The sequence below is a fragment of the Clarias gariepinus genome, chromosome 19 (genome assembly GCF_024256425.1).
Source record: "Clarias gariepinus isolate MV-2021 ecotype Netherlands chromosome 19, CGAR_prim_01v2, whole genome shotgun sequence".
NCBI classification, from domain to species: domain Eukaryota; kingdom Metazoa; phylum Chordata; class Actinopteri; order Siluriformes; family Clariidae; genus Clarias; species Clarias gariepinus.
This window is the reverse complement of record NC_071118.1, coordinates 22,704,717-22,719,420: the sequence shown is the minus strand read 5'-3', so window position 1 is coordinate 22,719,420 and position 14,704 is coordinate 22,704,717. Positions and strand designations below refer to the sequence as shown.

Genomic DNA, 14,704 nt, shown 5'->3' with positions numbered 1-14,704 from the left:
TTAATCACAATAATCTTTGTTTATACATGTATGTTTCAATGCTACTTAGAATACAAAGGACTTTGTATTATAACTTCACAGTTTTTTTTCAGAAACTCTTAGTTTTCTGATGTCTCGCTCTTTTTCAACTCGTGCCCTATTTTCGTAAGGCCGGTGGCTGATGTTTGTGTGTTTGCACAGTTAATTCTTGTTACAGGCCTTCCTTTCTAAAGCCACATTATGCATCAGCATCATCATCAACTTTTATGTCATAGCATGAGCGTGTCACAGGCCTTCCTCACCAAATGTACCGAATGTGTAATGTAATGTTATTGAGGTTTGTGTGTAGGGTGGAGTTTCCTGCATTGGTTCTTCCAAAACCAGGGTGACAACATGATAGCTGACTACATGATAATAGACAAATTCTTGCACTAAAACAAGAGGGTTATGCAAGAGAGAAACTTTAAATTATTTTATTTATGATCAGGCATTAAATTAGGCATTCCATGTAAAGAGACAAACAGAAAAAGCCTTCAGGATCTTCAAGTGTGTACACTGTATGCTTGATAAGGAAACTCAAACACTAATTAGTTGTAACAGATCTAGTTTTATTCATATTGAAAGCAGACACACAATTGCTCACGTATATACAAAATATTGTATAGACATTTCTATAATTTGTAATGCAATAGTCTGTTATCACACATCAAGTTAGACAAGAATAATTTCATAAAATAAACTTCACTAGCTGCTTATATGAAGCATTGTACAAGGGTGGCACAACAAACATTTTCTCATATGCTTTTACATTCAAAATATGGTTCAATCCCATCTTTGTTACTATTGACCTTTTTTAAGCCTATAACATAGTGTTCAAAGGACAATGTAGAGAAGATGGTGAGGACTTGTTCTAACATCTACAGTATATTGAATTTTAATAAATGATTGTAGTAAAAATCTGGTTGTTTAGTAATTGCACGGAAAATCAATAGACCTAATAAAGACAGAAAATTATAGACTTTGCATATACAAAAAATTGATTATACTGTATGGATTAACTTGTTAATCTGATATTGACTGGTTCAATATCTTTAAAAATATGAAAAAAAAAATCAACATTTTAACCATATTCACATTTACATCGGGTCATTTCGATCCTGAGAAAATAGATGGTAGTTGTACATTTTTTATTAACTTATTAGATTTTAAATTCTTTCATGTCATACTGTATATACAAACACTCCAGCTATCAGGAGGATCACCGAACATATTGTAGGAAGTACTGTTGTGTGTATGTTTTGATCAATGCTGTCCTTACTTAGAAGAGAATAAGATAGAAAACACTAAATGCTAAGCAGTAAATCTAATAGCAAGTCTGAAATAATAGGACACACCATAATACAAAACCAGTGATTTATGAAACAGAATACAATGCAAATCTATAGAATGTGTCATTAACAACATTGGTATATGTATTCATATAACAGTGAGTGTTTTTAGTGCAATATGACCTCGTAGTATGTGTTAATATTTATGTCACTGTATGACAAAAGGATTAATGATGTCTGTTAAAACCTACGCAGTAACAATAGTAACATAATTTGAAATGTTAGCATGACCATCTTTCAACATTCCATTAAGCAGATACCAAAACAAGAAAACAAGCTTGTATCTTTTTCCATCAAAAATAAAAAATACAATAACATAATGAATTAATTTCTTATTACCATATTTGAAAAATTATATAGTGGGTAAAATACATGAAATGCGACCAGACTCATACTGTATGTAACAATGCTCAGTGCATTTAACACTCTTATGCAAAAGAACAGTTTAGAATTTGCCCATAAAAGCATCGAAAAGTTGAAATTCACCACCAAAAACATCCAGCTAATACTTATTACTTTAAGAAAAAGTTATGATTGACTTATCCCTTTTTATATTAACCTAATATGATGAATAGATGAATTAATTAATTGTTAACATAGTGGGCTATCTATTATGTATTCAGATCCCTTGATATTATTTAGAACTTAAGTTATGTGAGCACCATGCATTTAGGTCGTAGTTTCCTTGTGTGATCAAATCATGTGAGGAACAGTCCGATTTCTGTCATGCTGAAATGTATGATTTGGGATGCAAATATACTCAGAAAACTATGGAAGGTTACCATGGTCTAATATAAAACACACAATAATAAAAAATGCTTACTGAAATGCGTAAATCTATTGCATATGACTGAACTGATTAATTTTAACAAAGTTTGCTTTCCTACATCCTACATGATTAGACCACTTGTTTTTAAATCCCTACATAAAGTTAAAAAAAAAAAAAACTTCATGTTCTATCCTAACCTTATAAAAAATATTCAATGAAGTGATTAACAGTATCATCAGAATTATTTAAAGTGCCCTTTAACTGAGGATAATGAAGGACAAAACAATGTGGGATAAAATAAATAATGTCTTGCATTCAAATGACAATTTCATGACCCTGATTTAGGTTTCCTCAATTTTGTGTTTTAAAGTAATTAGTGTCCCTTAATTAAAAAAAAAAAAAAAAAAAAAAAATTGAAATAATCTGATGTGCTTAATCAAGTGCTATTTCATAATTATTACATATTACAGGTGAAAACCCAAATCATATCATATTACAGGTGAAAACCTTTTTTTACTAAATTAAAACAGCTTTGTGATAATATTTATTAAGACTGTTCAGGTAGCATCATATTTGAAATATAATAGTTATTATCTTATTAGATTTATTTCAATACTTTCCCCCTTCTTACTCGTATATCATCTTTTATTTTAAATGCCTAATAGATTTTATGGTACAGTATATTGTTTTACATTGGACAAAGAAGAAAAGCACTACAACTGTCCTCCTTTTGCATTTCCTATTCAGATTTATATGAAATCATTTAAAATCAGATTATTTTTGATCCCTGATAAAATCAGTTTTTGGTAGTGGATTCTGACTTTTACATGCAAATGTAAGGCACAAGCCATGCTAGCAACTGCTGCATCCCTGAATCATGAAATAACTCAGCAGCATTTATAGTTTATTGTATATTACATGACCTGAAATTTTGCTAACCTCTTAATCTAAAATCTGACTGAAAATGCCCTGCCAGGTGCATCATCAGCTCATTAAAAAAAATATTTCAATTCAAATGTTGACTCTAAACTCTCTTAGCAATTCAGTCACTTAATCACTCAACCACTCATTCATTCATTCCTTCATTCATTCACAGCTCCATGATCATCCTGAGTGGAGGCCTATCAATGTCAAATTTTAAAATCTAAGGAGTTGATAAGGGGAAATACAGCATCATTTTTTTCGGGAGGAGTAGCATTTAAATGATACACTCTCTTGCTTTCACGCACACACATCCACACATCCACTTTACAGCAGCAGGTCATGTTCAAGACTTCTCCACAGACGCCATGCCGATGAAAGTGCCGTTCTTCTCGTCATCTTTAGGGCTGACTGGAGAGTATGACGTCTCTGTCTTTGTGGAGCTCTACAGGAAAAAGAGCAAATCAGAAGATTTACATTTCATTGTATTTAATTACACTGTGAGATCATATCTGACTAACTATTTGAAAACTATTATTATTTTTCATAGCTTTATGACAGTACTGTTAATTAGTCAGAAGGTATTGATTAATTTTCATTAATCATTTCATTAACCATTTCATTAACAATTTTTATAATTTTCAAGAGCCCACATAAATGTTTTTAAAATTTTCACAGCCGGAGGCACAGAGAGAGCTGATTGGCCGAGCTCTCTCAGGGGGGAGGGATAAGAGGTACTTGCACTCCCACATTAATCACAGCTCTACAGCCAATCAGGGGCGTCTGTGAGCTCTTGCACGCGGAAGCACGGCTAGAGCTTTCCTCCGAGTGTGTTACTCCGCCCCTAACGGTGCGTGAGCGAGCAGTTTGAAAAGATGCAGTCGGCTGACACCACGCGGATCGGAGGAAACACGTGATAGTCTTCGCCCTCCCGGTTAAATGGTAGTAGTAGCCTTAATGTGTTAGTCCCCTAGTGACGGGGAGGAATTGGCCACGAGTAAATTAGGGAGAAAATTGGAACCCCCCAACAAGTTGGGGGGTTAGGGTTAGGGTTAGGGTTTTTCACGCAATTATCTGTATTTTCTACTTCTTACATAAAAAAATAGCCTCGTTACTCCTATTTTATTTCAGCTTGTCATTCAAAAAAAAAAAAAAAAAAAAAAAAAAAAACATCCGGATTAATTGCGCCATCCGGATGGAGCGAATTTGATTGTGGTTGGATGAGAAGTATAAACATATCATTCCGACACCCTATTGGTTGGTACGCGATCCATCGCACCTGCACATGACATCACATCACACACTCCAGCAAGGACGTTTGAATAAATTAGCATTTTCGGTTAATAAGGTTGTGTAAGTAGACGAAAATGTCCGTGATAGAGACTCAAGATTCGAGTGAAATGTCACAACCAAGCACCTGCGCGAAAGGAAACAGCACCAGGAAGGTAACAGGAATGATATATATATAAATATATATATACACACACACACATAATTCTTTTTTTTTTTGTTTAATCACTTGGATTAATCATTCATTCTGACAGCACTAATGTTTATTGTAGACCACACAAGGGTAATTGTTCCTAAGCCCGCCCTGGGTACACTAATTTTCTTGTTTGTTGCCCTCACAGATTCCTGCAGCTAAACTTGGATGTACATTTACATTCCAATAAAGGTTACTGATGACACGCCTCTGAAGTTTGACTTTTTGCACTATTAAAATACTTATAGGCAACTAGTTATCATATCTTCTTCTCCATAAAACAAACATGTTAATGCTCACTAGTACACATATATGGTTCTTTAATGTATTTGCATTGTACTAAAATGCATTCTTTTTCAATTGCCATATACAGTATCCCAAATCCCTATGGCCATTAAAAAATACAACAAGGTGTTAGTGCAGTATACTGTATATACGCTTTTATCCTTAATGTTTTTTCCCTCTTACGTTACTTTTACTTTTATACTTTAAGTAGTTTTGAAACTAGTACTTTTACACTTTTACTTGAGGAAAAAGCTTGAGTTAATACTTTAACTTCTAAAGTCTAAAGTCTTTTTAAACCCTAGTATCTATACTTCTACTCAAGTAATGCATGTGAATACTTTTGACACCACTGTCTGTGTGTTTGTGTGTGTGTGTGGGGGGGAGCACGGTGTACAGACACACAGACACAAAGAGCAGGCTAAGCCTTGAGCAGAGAGAGAAAATGGATCTTCAACCTCTCTAATGAGACTTGCTTACACACGCATACACACACAAAATAAAATATGTTTTACACACACATACACATGTGGTTACAGTGTTATAGTAAACAGTGCACGTGTGCATGGATGTTGATTATACCAGTAAAAGACTGTGGCCATGTGACGCTTGGCGTCAAAACAAGGAAGTGTACACGTGATACATGATACTCAGTACTTGTTCGTTTTCCAAGTCAAAATTTATTACAAATCTTTGCTCGTCTTGCAGAACACTCGCTAACCACATTACTCACAATCCGAGGTTTCACTGCATAGTGTATCTTGTGTAGAGAAGATCAGACATATGTACCGTTCTTAATAAGTGCTAAACCTGTAGTGCAGCAATAGCAACTAGCTGACAGATCAAGTGAGATTCAGACTGCTCAGCCGTGCCTGTTTTTTTTTTTCTTAAAAGTGTTTTAGAGGACATCCGCCCCTTCCTCTTGTGTGGGCTCGCAGAGATCATGATTGGCTAGTGATTGATCCCCCTTTAAGCATCAAAAGGAAATCAAACACACTTGTGTGTGGAGAGGATTCTTGACAAGCTGATAAATCAACACATGGGAGTGAAGGAAAGTCAACAACACTGCAACACATCTTGTTCAGGCTGATATTTATCATAAAGTCTGAATTAAATGAGGCTTGAAGTCTTTTCACTTTTAATCTTGGGTGATTTTAGTGCTAATATTCTGCTTTAATGTTGTGTGAGCACAACTCACACATACCAGAGGGTCTCCGGCATTCTGGGAAAGAAAGGCTAGGTCAGTTTAAGGTTATGTGACTGGAGTGTGAGGCTGTGATCTTCACCCTATGTTAAAATGTCACATTCTTCTGTGGGTTATGAGAATGCTGAGTGTGTAAGAAGAATGAAAAATGAGGGAGTAAGAGTAACCGAAAACCTTCCGAGAAACCTTGACATGCACACACATGTACATGTGCACACATTTTGCTTTTTTTCTTTCTCTCTCTTTCTCAAACACAAACCCATTACCTTTTTCTGGCGGTTATGGATGTAGACGAAAAGTCCGATGAGTAACAGAAAAACTCCCAGACCCAGCAGGATGAAAGGGAAGAGTGGTACAATTTTCACAATAAAAAGCAGCTTCTGTAGTCTCTGGGCTGAGGCGTCATCAATCACAACGGACTACAACACACACACGTACACACGTCATAATTCAATGGGCACTACAATACAAACTAGCTAATAGATGATCATGACACCAATAGGAATCAATTACAAAAAAATTAAAATAGTCTATTATCATCATTATATAAGGAATCTCCTTCCATATTATTATTGCTATCATTATTAATATTATTTTTGTAGCTGTTATTATTTATCTGTTCATGGAAAATAATATTCTTTCATAACTACATTATTCCCACAAATCCAGGGCAAAATAAATACATAGTAAAAAAAAAAAAAGTGATCACCTACAATTAGGCAAAAAACAACAAAAAAAAAAAGACAAACTAATTTTTTTTTATTAACTTTTTTAATTTAAACTCATTTCTTACCTCATTTAGGAACATGACAGGGAAAATGGTTCCATTCATGCTTCTGGATATTCTGCATAACACACACACACACACACACACACACACACACACACACACACACTTTGTTTTATACTGACCTTATTATTAAAACGGCTAACTTATTATACAAGTTAAATGGCTATTTTAAAAGTAACCCTAACCTTAACCACTGTAACCAAAAGGAAATATATACAAAAAAATATATATTTAAAAAAATCATAAAAATACAGTATTGTACCGTTACACCTCATTTCATATAAAATAAAATAAAAGAGTGTAGATTAAAATAATGAAATAGGAACAAATGTTTTTTTGAGACAGGCTGCAAATTGCCTAAAGAGACAAATCAAAAACTTGTTTATGTAATAACATCAGCAGCAACCTCATTTCCCCTCTCGTCTGCTGCAACCATTCAGCGTTCAGCATCACCAGTATACTAGTCACCTGCCTGATCATCTGTCACCATCTGCACCTGTTTCTCACTGCTTCATGCATTAAGTTAGATTTTTTTTTGTTTGTACTTGATTCATAGATCACTGTGATCTAAACATTCCTCTAAAACTGCTCAGGTACAAAAAAAAAAAAGGCATTCAGTAAGCCTGGAGAATTATTCCTCAGTCCAGCTCTTTCTCTTCTAGCTAAAGTTTAGCTCTTTCAAAGCAAAATATGAAAAAATAAGGGGGACTCCATACTTCTGCCCAGTGATGTTGGTAATCAAATTCAAATTTTATTTGTCACATACTGTACATAGTCATACACAGTACGATATGCAGTGAAATGCTTAGTATGGTATAATTATATATGCAGAATAAATAAACTAAAAGTAATTCAAACTGATAATAAAAGTGTACTTACGGAAATCCGGCTACCCTATCAAGTTTAATGTTTATCTGGGCTCTTTTGGCAGCACGGACTGGCACACCTGTGGTCTACAAACACACACACACACACACACACACACACACACACACACAAATGTTATTATATACTGTATATATGCTTTCTTGCGGTATTTTGCAAGCATGCATGAAGTACATTTCTTTTATCTAATTTGGACATGTTTGTGATTATTACATTTATTGATAAATAGATTTTTTTTATAATAAATAATATTGTGCAAATTAACAGTAAATATTAAAACAGTTTTAGGTTTAGAAAGTCATGCATCAAATATGGATTAATATACTGTTTTATTGAAGCTCTACTGTATGTGCTTTCACAAGTGAGTATTTTATGCACTGATATTGCAATTTAAACACGTTCAAGACTTTGATCAAGACTTTGAAAAATGAGTAATACTGTTATTGCCTTGGTCTTGTACATCTATCTAAAAAAATTTTTTTTTTTAAATATTGTTTTGTGCAGCCTGTATTTTTAGCATGATGATTAGGCCCAACCTCCCTTTTGTGGCATTGTGGTTCATTATAATTTTCTTCAAAACAACCATCATGGCGGACACAAAGCCAACTTGCAAGACGCAAGCTTTTTACGGAATCTGTGTAAATCTTCAGAAAACATTTGTATAAAATACTTCACTTGTTTGGGTATCAGACATTTGTTTTGACACCTTGTCACATGACTGTTTAATTTACTCATTAATATTCATTAGTGTCTGCCGAAGATGGGCATGTACACAGGATCAGCCTTGTCTGGGATCAATCATTTTAATATTTACACAACATATTGTATTTGCTATAATTACTTTATTTTATTTTTTCCTCTTTATTTTAACTTACATTCTCCTGCATGTAATATACATTTTAAAAAACCCTGTATGGTCTTTGTCAGTCTTTAAGAGTTCAGGAAATGCATACATGAATGTGTGGCATGATGGCTAAATTTTAATTAATTGAATGAACAGTGAAAACTTATATGTGCTCAGACACAGTGGTTAGCACTGTCGCCTTTCCACGTCGGATCTGTGTGCATGCTTGGTGGGTTTCCTTCAGGTTCTTCGGTTTCCTCCCACAGTACAAAGACATTAGGCTTTAGGCTAATTGGAATTTCTATATTGCTCGCAGTGGATACAGTACATGCATGTCATTTTTAATGACCATTTTCACACATGGTTTTAATTAAATGCATATTTTTTTGTACTGTCCTAACGTTATTCATTAAATATGCACTAATGCACACTTTTTTTAAGTCCTCACTGACTGAAAGAAGTAGTCACAATAACAAACACATCAAGAACAAACTCAGTTAGCATAAAAATGTAAAATACATGAACTGTAGCAAATTAGAAATATTTCCTGAGTGTTAGTTAATCGGATTTACATAACATAACATTTCAGGAAGTTTCCTTGATCCAAAGAGGGAATTTGCTTACAGGGTTTAGATCGAGGAAAGTCTGATGATGTTCGTGCACTGGTAATATTCCCTCTATAGCATCTACGTATTTCTGATCAGCCAAGTGGAAATGAGGGAAAGAGACGATGACAGGAGCACCTGGAGAAGAAAAGTACAGGTATATAAGATTACAAGATGGACAGGATCGAAACCTAACATGGAGTATACAGAGTGATTTACTTGGAAGATGCCCCGAATATTCTGTAATAACTCTGGGTAGGACGAAACAATCTGAACAAAACACTGTACAGTACAATGTGCTTCTCAGTATATGGAGCTTTGAACATCCTGAGATGCGTCTGAGGGGAAGATTTTAAAGGAAAACATCCAACGTGAAATTCCTGCCATTCCCCTAGATATTCCTGCTGATATGTTCAGGAATATGAAGTGCCACATCAAAATGTGTCATGGTTAGTATCACTGTTTTCATACTGTATCAAGGGATCAGTTTACACTGCCATGTGCTTGTGCTTCTGTTTTATTCCTGTCTCTTCCACTGTCTAGACATTATTTGGGACCCTATTGTATTCACCTTTTCCTAATTTAGTTAATCTATTTATACTCTCCCAGTGCATTGTTTATTTACAGGGTCTTACTATCCATTCATGTTGTTGCACCTGAGCCACAATTTCCTTTTGTCATATTTCAAAGTTCTGTGTATCCTACTTCCTGGTTCGGACTCTCGTGTATTTTTCTTTTTTCATGAATGGCTTTTAGGAAAGCACACGTTGCGTTTACACAATTCTGCCTGTGTGTCTTAATAGGTAAGATTAAAAGGTGAATAAAACTATTATTACTATTATAAACTAATATTTCCTAAATGGGCGCCGACCTTTTGCTGTAGTTTGGCAAGAACAACATTTAGAAAGCTTTCCTAGACATAACACATATAATTACTTTTTTTTTAACATATACAGCTCATCTATCACAATATAACAAATAGCTAACACAATTTGTCCTTATATTATAGTACAACTGCTAACCAGATGTTGCTAGGTCACTAAACCATTATATGTCTAGGGCAATACTCCATGTTTATAAGTTTATATTAACAGGGTGAACTGGATTGAAAGTGAACTGAGACATACTTCACAGTTGGAATATTTCACATTTGGCAAAATGATTAAAAAATACAGTATCCTTGAAAACAATGCAAAGATCAAAAACTACAAGTAAACTCACACCAAGGGTGGGACCTTGTATGTGGGACACAACCACATCTTTCCTTCCTTGTACAGTATTTCTATACAATCTTGCATTAACTCATAAGATAAAACCTTAACATTCCAATCCTCATAACCCTCTCTGTGACACGATGCACAAACCTCCTTACCAAGGAACAGATATTTTATAATGATGGTACTGCAGGTCTGAGAACAATAACATGGAACCAAGATTAGGAAGAAACTGATAAGGAACAAACGGGAGGAAAAGTTCACAGAGATATATTCTATTCATTTAAAAAAAAAACTTATTCAGCATTACAAATCAAAAACCATTTACACAACTGAGGTTGTTTCAAAAACTTTTAAATATCTTTCATGCTTTTTTACCCTACTTGAGCATGACTTGCTTGCCCTACATGTTGCAAAATTCTTGCAAATGTCTTGTGTTTCAGACATCTGCATTATTTATATACCATGATTTAAAACTGAAAACCAGAGCGACAATTGAGCTCTTTAACTTCACAACAGCTTACATTTCTTTCTCTATGTGCTAAACATCATTTTTTATGTACTCATCAAACATCTAATGATCTATCATTTGGATAGCTAGTGTTACACTACTTGCTATTTTTCTGCTCTGGCATGTATTGCTTTGAATGGTTTTTAAGTTCTATTTAATTCAACTTTCACTAGGCCACGTTTTTCCAACCCTGTTCTTGCATATGTCAATCATGTTTGGGAAAGTTGGTTGAAATGAACTAAAATTCTGTTCCTATATATAGTATGATATGGTATATTAAAAAGCAGTAAAACAAATAATGGCTAAAACGCTTTGAGTTTTATCACATAATTTTACTTTCCTCAAAACATGGGTTCATGGGTTCTCCATAAACAGGGTCATAAAACAAACCAAAAATATTGTTTCAATTAACAAATCCTTTGTAAGACCAATGCATTGTTTCCAAGCCATGTCATTACAGTACATCAGCTTGGAGTATCTCCTACACTATGCTCCAATCCTGCTATCAGCTTGTCCTTCTTGTATATTTAACTCAAAGCATCTGAGCTATTTTAATAGCCTTAGTTTACCAAGGAAATGACCTTTGTTACAAAACCATCATGTCTCATGAACTCAGCCAACCTTTCAAAATTTTTTGGCTGTCTCTTTAATTTTCCGTTATTTTTATCCACGTCACATTTGATGATGCACGTCCTTGATTATGCTGTGTGCCCCATGACCTAAATGTCTTTTAAGACAATGATCGTTAAACAATGGCTCTAGGGGAAAAGCAATGAAATAGTTAAAGCTTGTTTAAGGTTTAGCTCATGTAGCTGTGGCTAGCAGTTTTGGGAATGTTTTCACAAAGTCTGCTGCTTCAGTGGTTTTAGATCTTTTTGTCAGACGTTGCTATGGTATACTGAACTACAATTACATTGACTTTATGCAAAAAAGTTATTTTCCATAACCTCTGAAGTTCACCCGGCATGCTACTGTATCAATTACCTTCGGGCCACAGCCTGACTAATGGCAGCCCATTTTCATACCATTAATCGCATCAGCATCTATGGGTTTTAGTTTTTTGACCTGCCTCTTGAGGATTGACTTGGGGAAGTTCTTAACGGGATTAAAGTCTGGGAGTTTTCTGCCCATGGACCCAAAATTTTGATGTACACTGGGATTGCATTGCTGGAAACTGGAGTAAAGTCATTTTCTCTAAGAAATATCCTTTCCTATTTGGGGCATCCGGAAGAAAGCATGTCGGGAGAAGAAAAGGTGAGCTCTACTATTGAGTACTGCTCTACTATACAGTCCTACTGAGACGATTCAAGTGTGGGGTTGCTCACTCACAAGTTCTTCAACACCACCACACAGGACTAATAACATCTTTTTAAACTCCCAACATTGACTGAACAATCATGTTCACACATTCATACACACTTGCACTACATATTTATATTTTCATTCTGAACCATTGCACAAGACACTTTAATAAGTCACTTTTTATGCATATTTGCACAATCATTAGCCACTTTCAAATTTTACTATATTATTTATATTTATATATATTTATTTATATGTATATTTTTTCTATATTTTTTGTATTATTTTTATTATGCCCTTATTTGTACAGTTTATTTCACTAGTTAAATTTATTTTCTTTAGTATTTCTCTTTATCCATATTTATTTCTTACGTATATGTTTTTTTTTTTAAGGTCACTGGCGGTCGTATAAGCATTTCACTGCATATCGTACTGTGTATGACTGTGTATGTGACAAATAAAATTTGAATTTGAATTTGAATATTAGTAAGACTAATAAACTATCACGCTATTATTAGAAATCTTCGCAACTGAATAATCCATTTCCCGCGCTGCCACAGTGCTTAATGGCATCCCAAGTAAAAAAAAAGAGATGCTGTAAGCAAGCACTGTGACGTTTGGAAAACTTAAAGGGTAAACAGGTTAACAGTTATTACATTCTGAAGTGTTACTCTGCATGACGCCAAATATCATTTGGGTTCCCATATCTAGAACATGTTGTATCGGTGTACAAGGTCACAAGACTGAAATAAATGACACATAACTCATTCCGTCACATGGATACACATGCTTGTACACACACACACACACACACACACACACACACACACACACAGAATCTGTTAGTGGGACAGAGGGGAACATTTTCCAGAGTGTGTTTGACAACAAAGGAGAAGTGGAAATGAAATGAGGAATGAACACACACACACACACACACACACACACACACACACACACACACACACACACACACACACACACACACAAACACACACACACACACACACACACACACACACACACACACACACACACACACACACACACACACACACAAGCAGCAGGTGGGAGATTAGAAATGATTTAGGAATTCTGTGTCAGGTGACAAGGTGTGTGTGTGTGTGTGTGTGTGTGTGTGTGTGTGTGTGTGGTTAGGGGGTCACATGCCTGAGCTCTGACTGAAGGTGTTAGTTATAAAGCCATATCTCCTCTACAGGTTTCACTGTAAGCAAGGAGTTATCAGTACTTGAAGAAAGTTAATGCACAGTTAGCTAATGCAACTACCTGCAACAAAAACGACAAGTTAAGGCTTAAGGCCTAAAACCAGGGGTTAGGGTGGAGGCATAGTGTTTAAGGTAAAAAAAAATGATAGAAAGTGATCAAATCTTGTGTATGGTTACACTTGGTGTCTGTGTGCGTGAAGCATGCATGTTGTACCAGTGGTTGGTAGGTTTTCTGCGGCTGTGTTTATCCTGCATATAGAGTCATGGGGGTCCTGGAACCTATCCCATGAGACTTAGGGCACAAGGTGGGGTACACCCTGGATGGGGTGCCGATTCATCGCAGGGCACACACTTATACACATACTCATATGGCTTATTCACACACTATGGGCAATTTGGAAACACCAACTAGCCCAATCTGCATGTCATTGGAAACCAGAGTACCAGGAGCAAACCCACCAAGCACTCGGAGAACATGCAAACTCCATGCATACAGACTCTGAGGCAGGAATCGAGCCCAGGCCATTGAGGTGCAAGGCGGAAGTGCTAACCACTAAGCCACTGTGCTTTCAAAAGGACAACAATATAAACAATTTTCAACAGTAACAGTTTAAAAAAAAAAATTTTTTTTACCAAGAAAGATCTTTAAAAGTCTTGTTAAATATATTCCTTATATATAGCTTTTATTTTCTTTTTAAGGTCACTGCAGGTCGTACAGGCATTTCACTGCATATCGTACTGTGTATGTGACAAATAAAATTTGATTTTGAATTTGAATTATTAGCCAGTCATTTGTACTAAATGACATTTTGTATAAAAATAAAAATGCAGAACAGTTATCCTCGTGCCAGATAAAAAAATTAATAATAATCTAGACATTATCACCCTATATTTAAACATCATTTTTAGGACATTATCATCCATCCACAGTAGAATGTAAGGAAACCTGATATTTTTATGTGAATTTAACATTTGTGTAAAAAGAAAAAGGTATATTTGAAAGGAATCAACGAAATGTGTGTGTGTGTGTGTCAATAATAAATATCCAACACACAGCTTTTCCTGAATGTTAGTAATCATGGTTAAAGTTCAACTTAAATACTGATATCTACTGGAAGTTAGCATCGTCGTTTATTGAAGTTATTGTAGCTTGCGCTATGTTAAAAACATAAAATTCTCACTAAGCTGACATTTTTTAGTGTCTGGAATGCTCAAAGGAGCAGGGTTCGGTCAAAAATGCTAAGAATAAAGTTGTTTCAAAAAGTTTCAAAAGCCAATCAATGTTATATTAATGCATTTCAAAT

General features: G+C 35.0%; 1 protein-coding gene across 1 annotated transcript in view; it reads right to left on the bottom strand.

Moving 5' to 3' along the window:
• Positions 1 to 566: 566 nt before the first annotated feature.
• LOC128507168 (lysosome membrane protein 2-like) overlaps positions 567 to 14,704 on the bottom strand; it is a 43,175-nt gene continuing 29,037 nt past the window's right edge. Inside the window, exons 8-12 of the mRNA XM_053477843.1 lie at positions 9,170 to 9,288; positions 7,696 to 7,769; positions 6,820 to 6,871; positions 6,293 to 6,445; positions 567 to 3,502 (exon numbers count right to left, since the gene is read on the bottom strand). Coding sequence (XP_053333818.1) covers positions 3,404 to 3,502; positions 6,293 to 6,445; positions 6,820 to 6,871; positions 7,696 to 7,769; positions 9,170 to 9,288 — 497 coding nt within the window. The 3' untranslated portion in view covers positions 567 to 3,403. The remainder of the gene's footprint in view (positions 3,503 to 6,292; positions 6,446 to 6,819; positions 6,872 to 7,695; positions 7,770 to 9,169; positions 9,289 to 14,704) is intronic.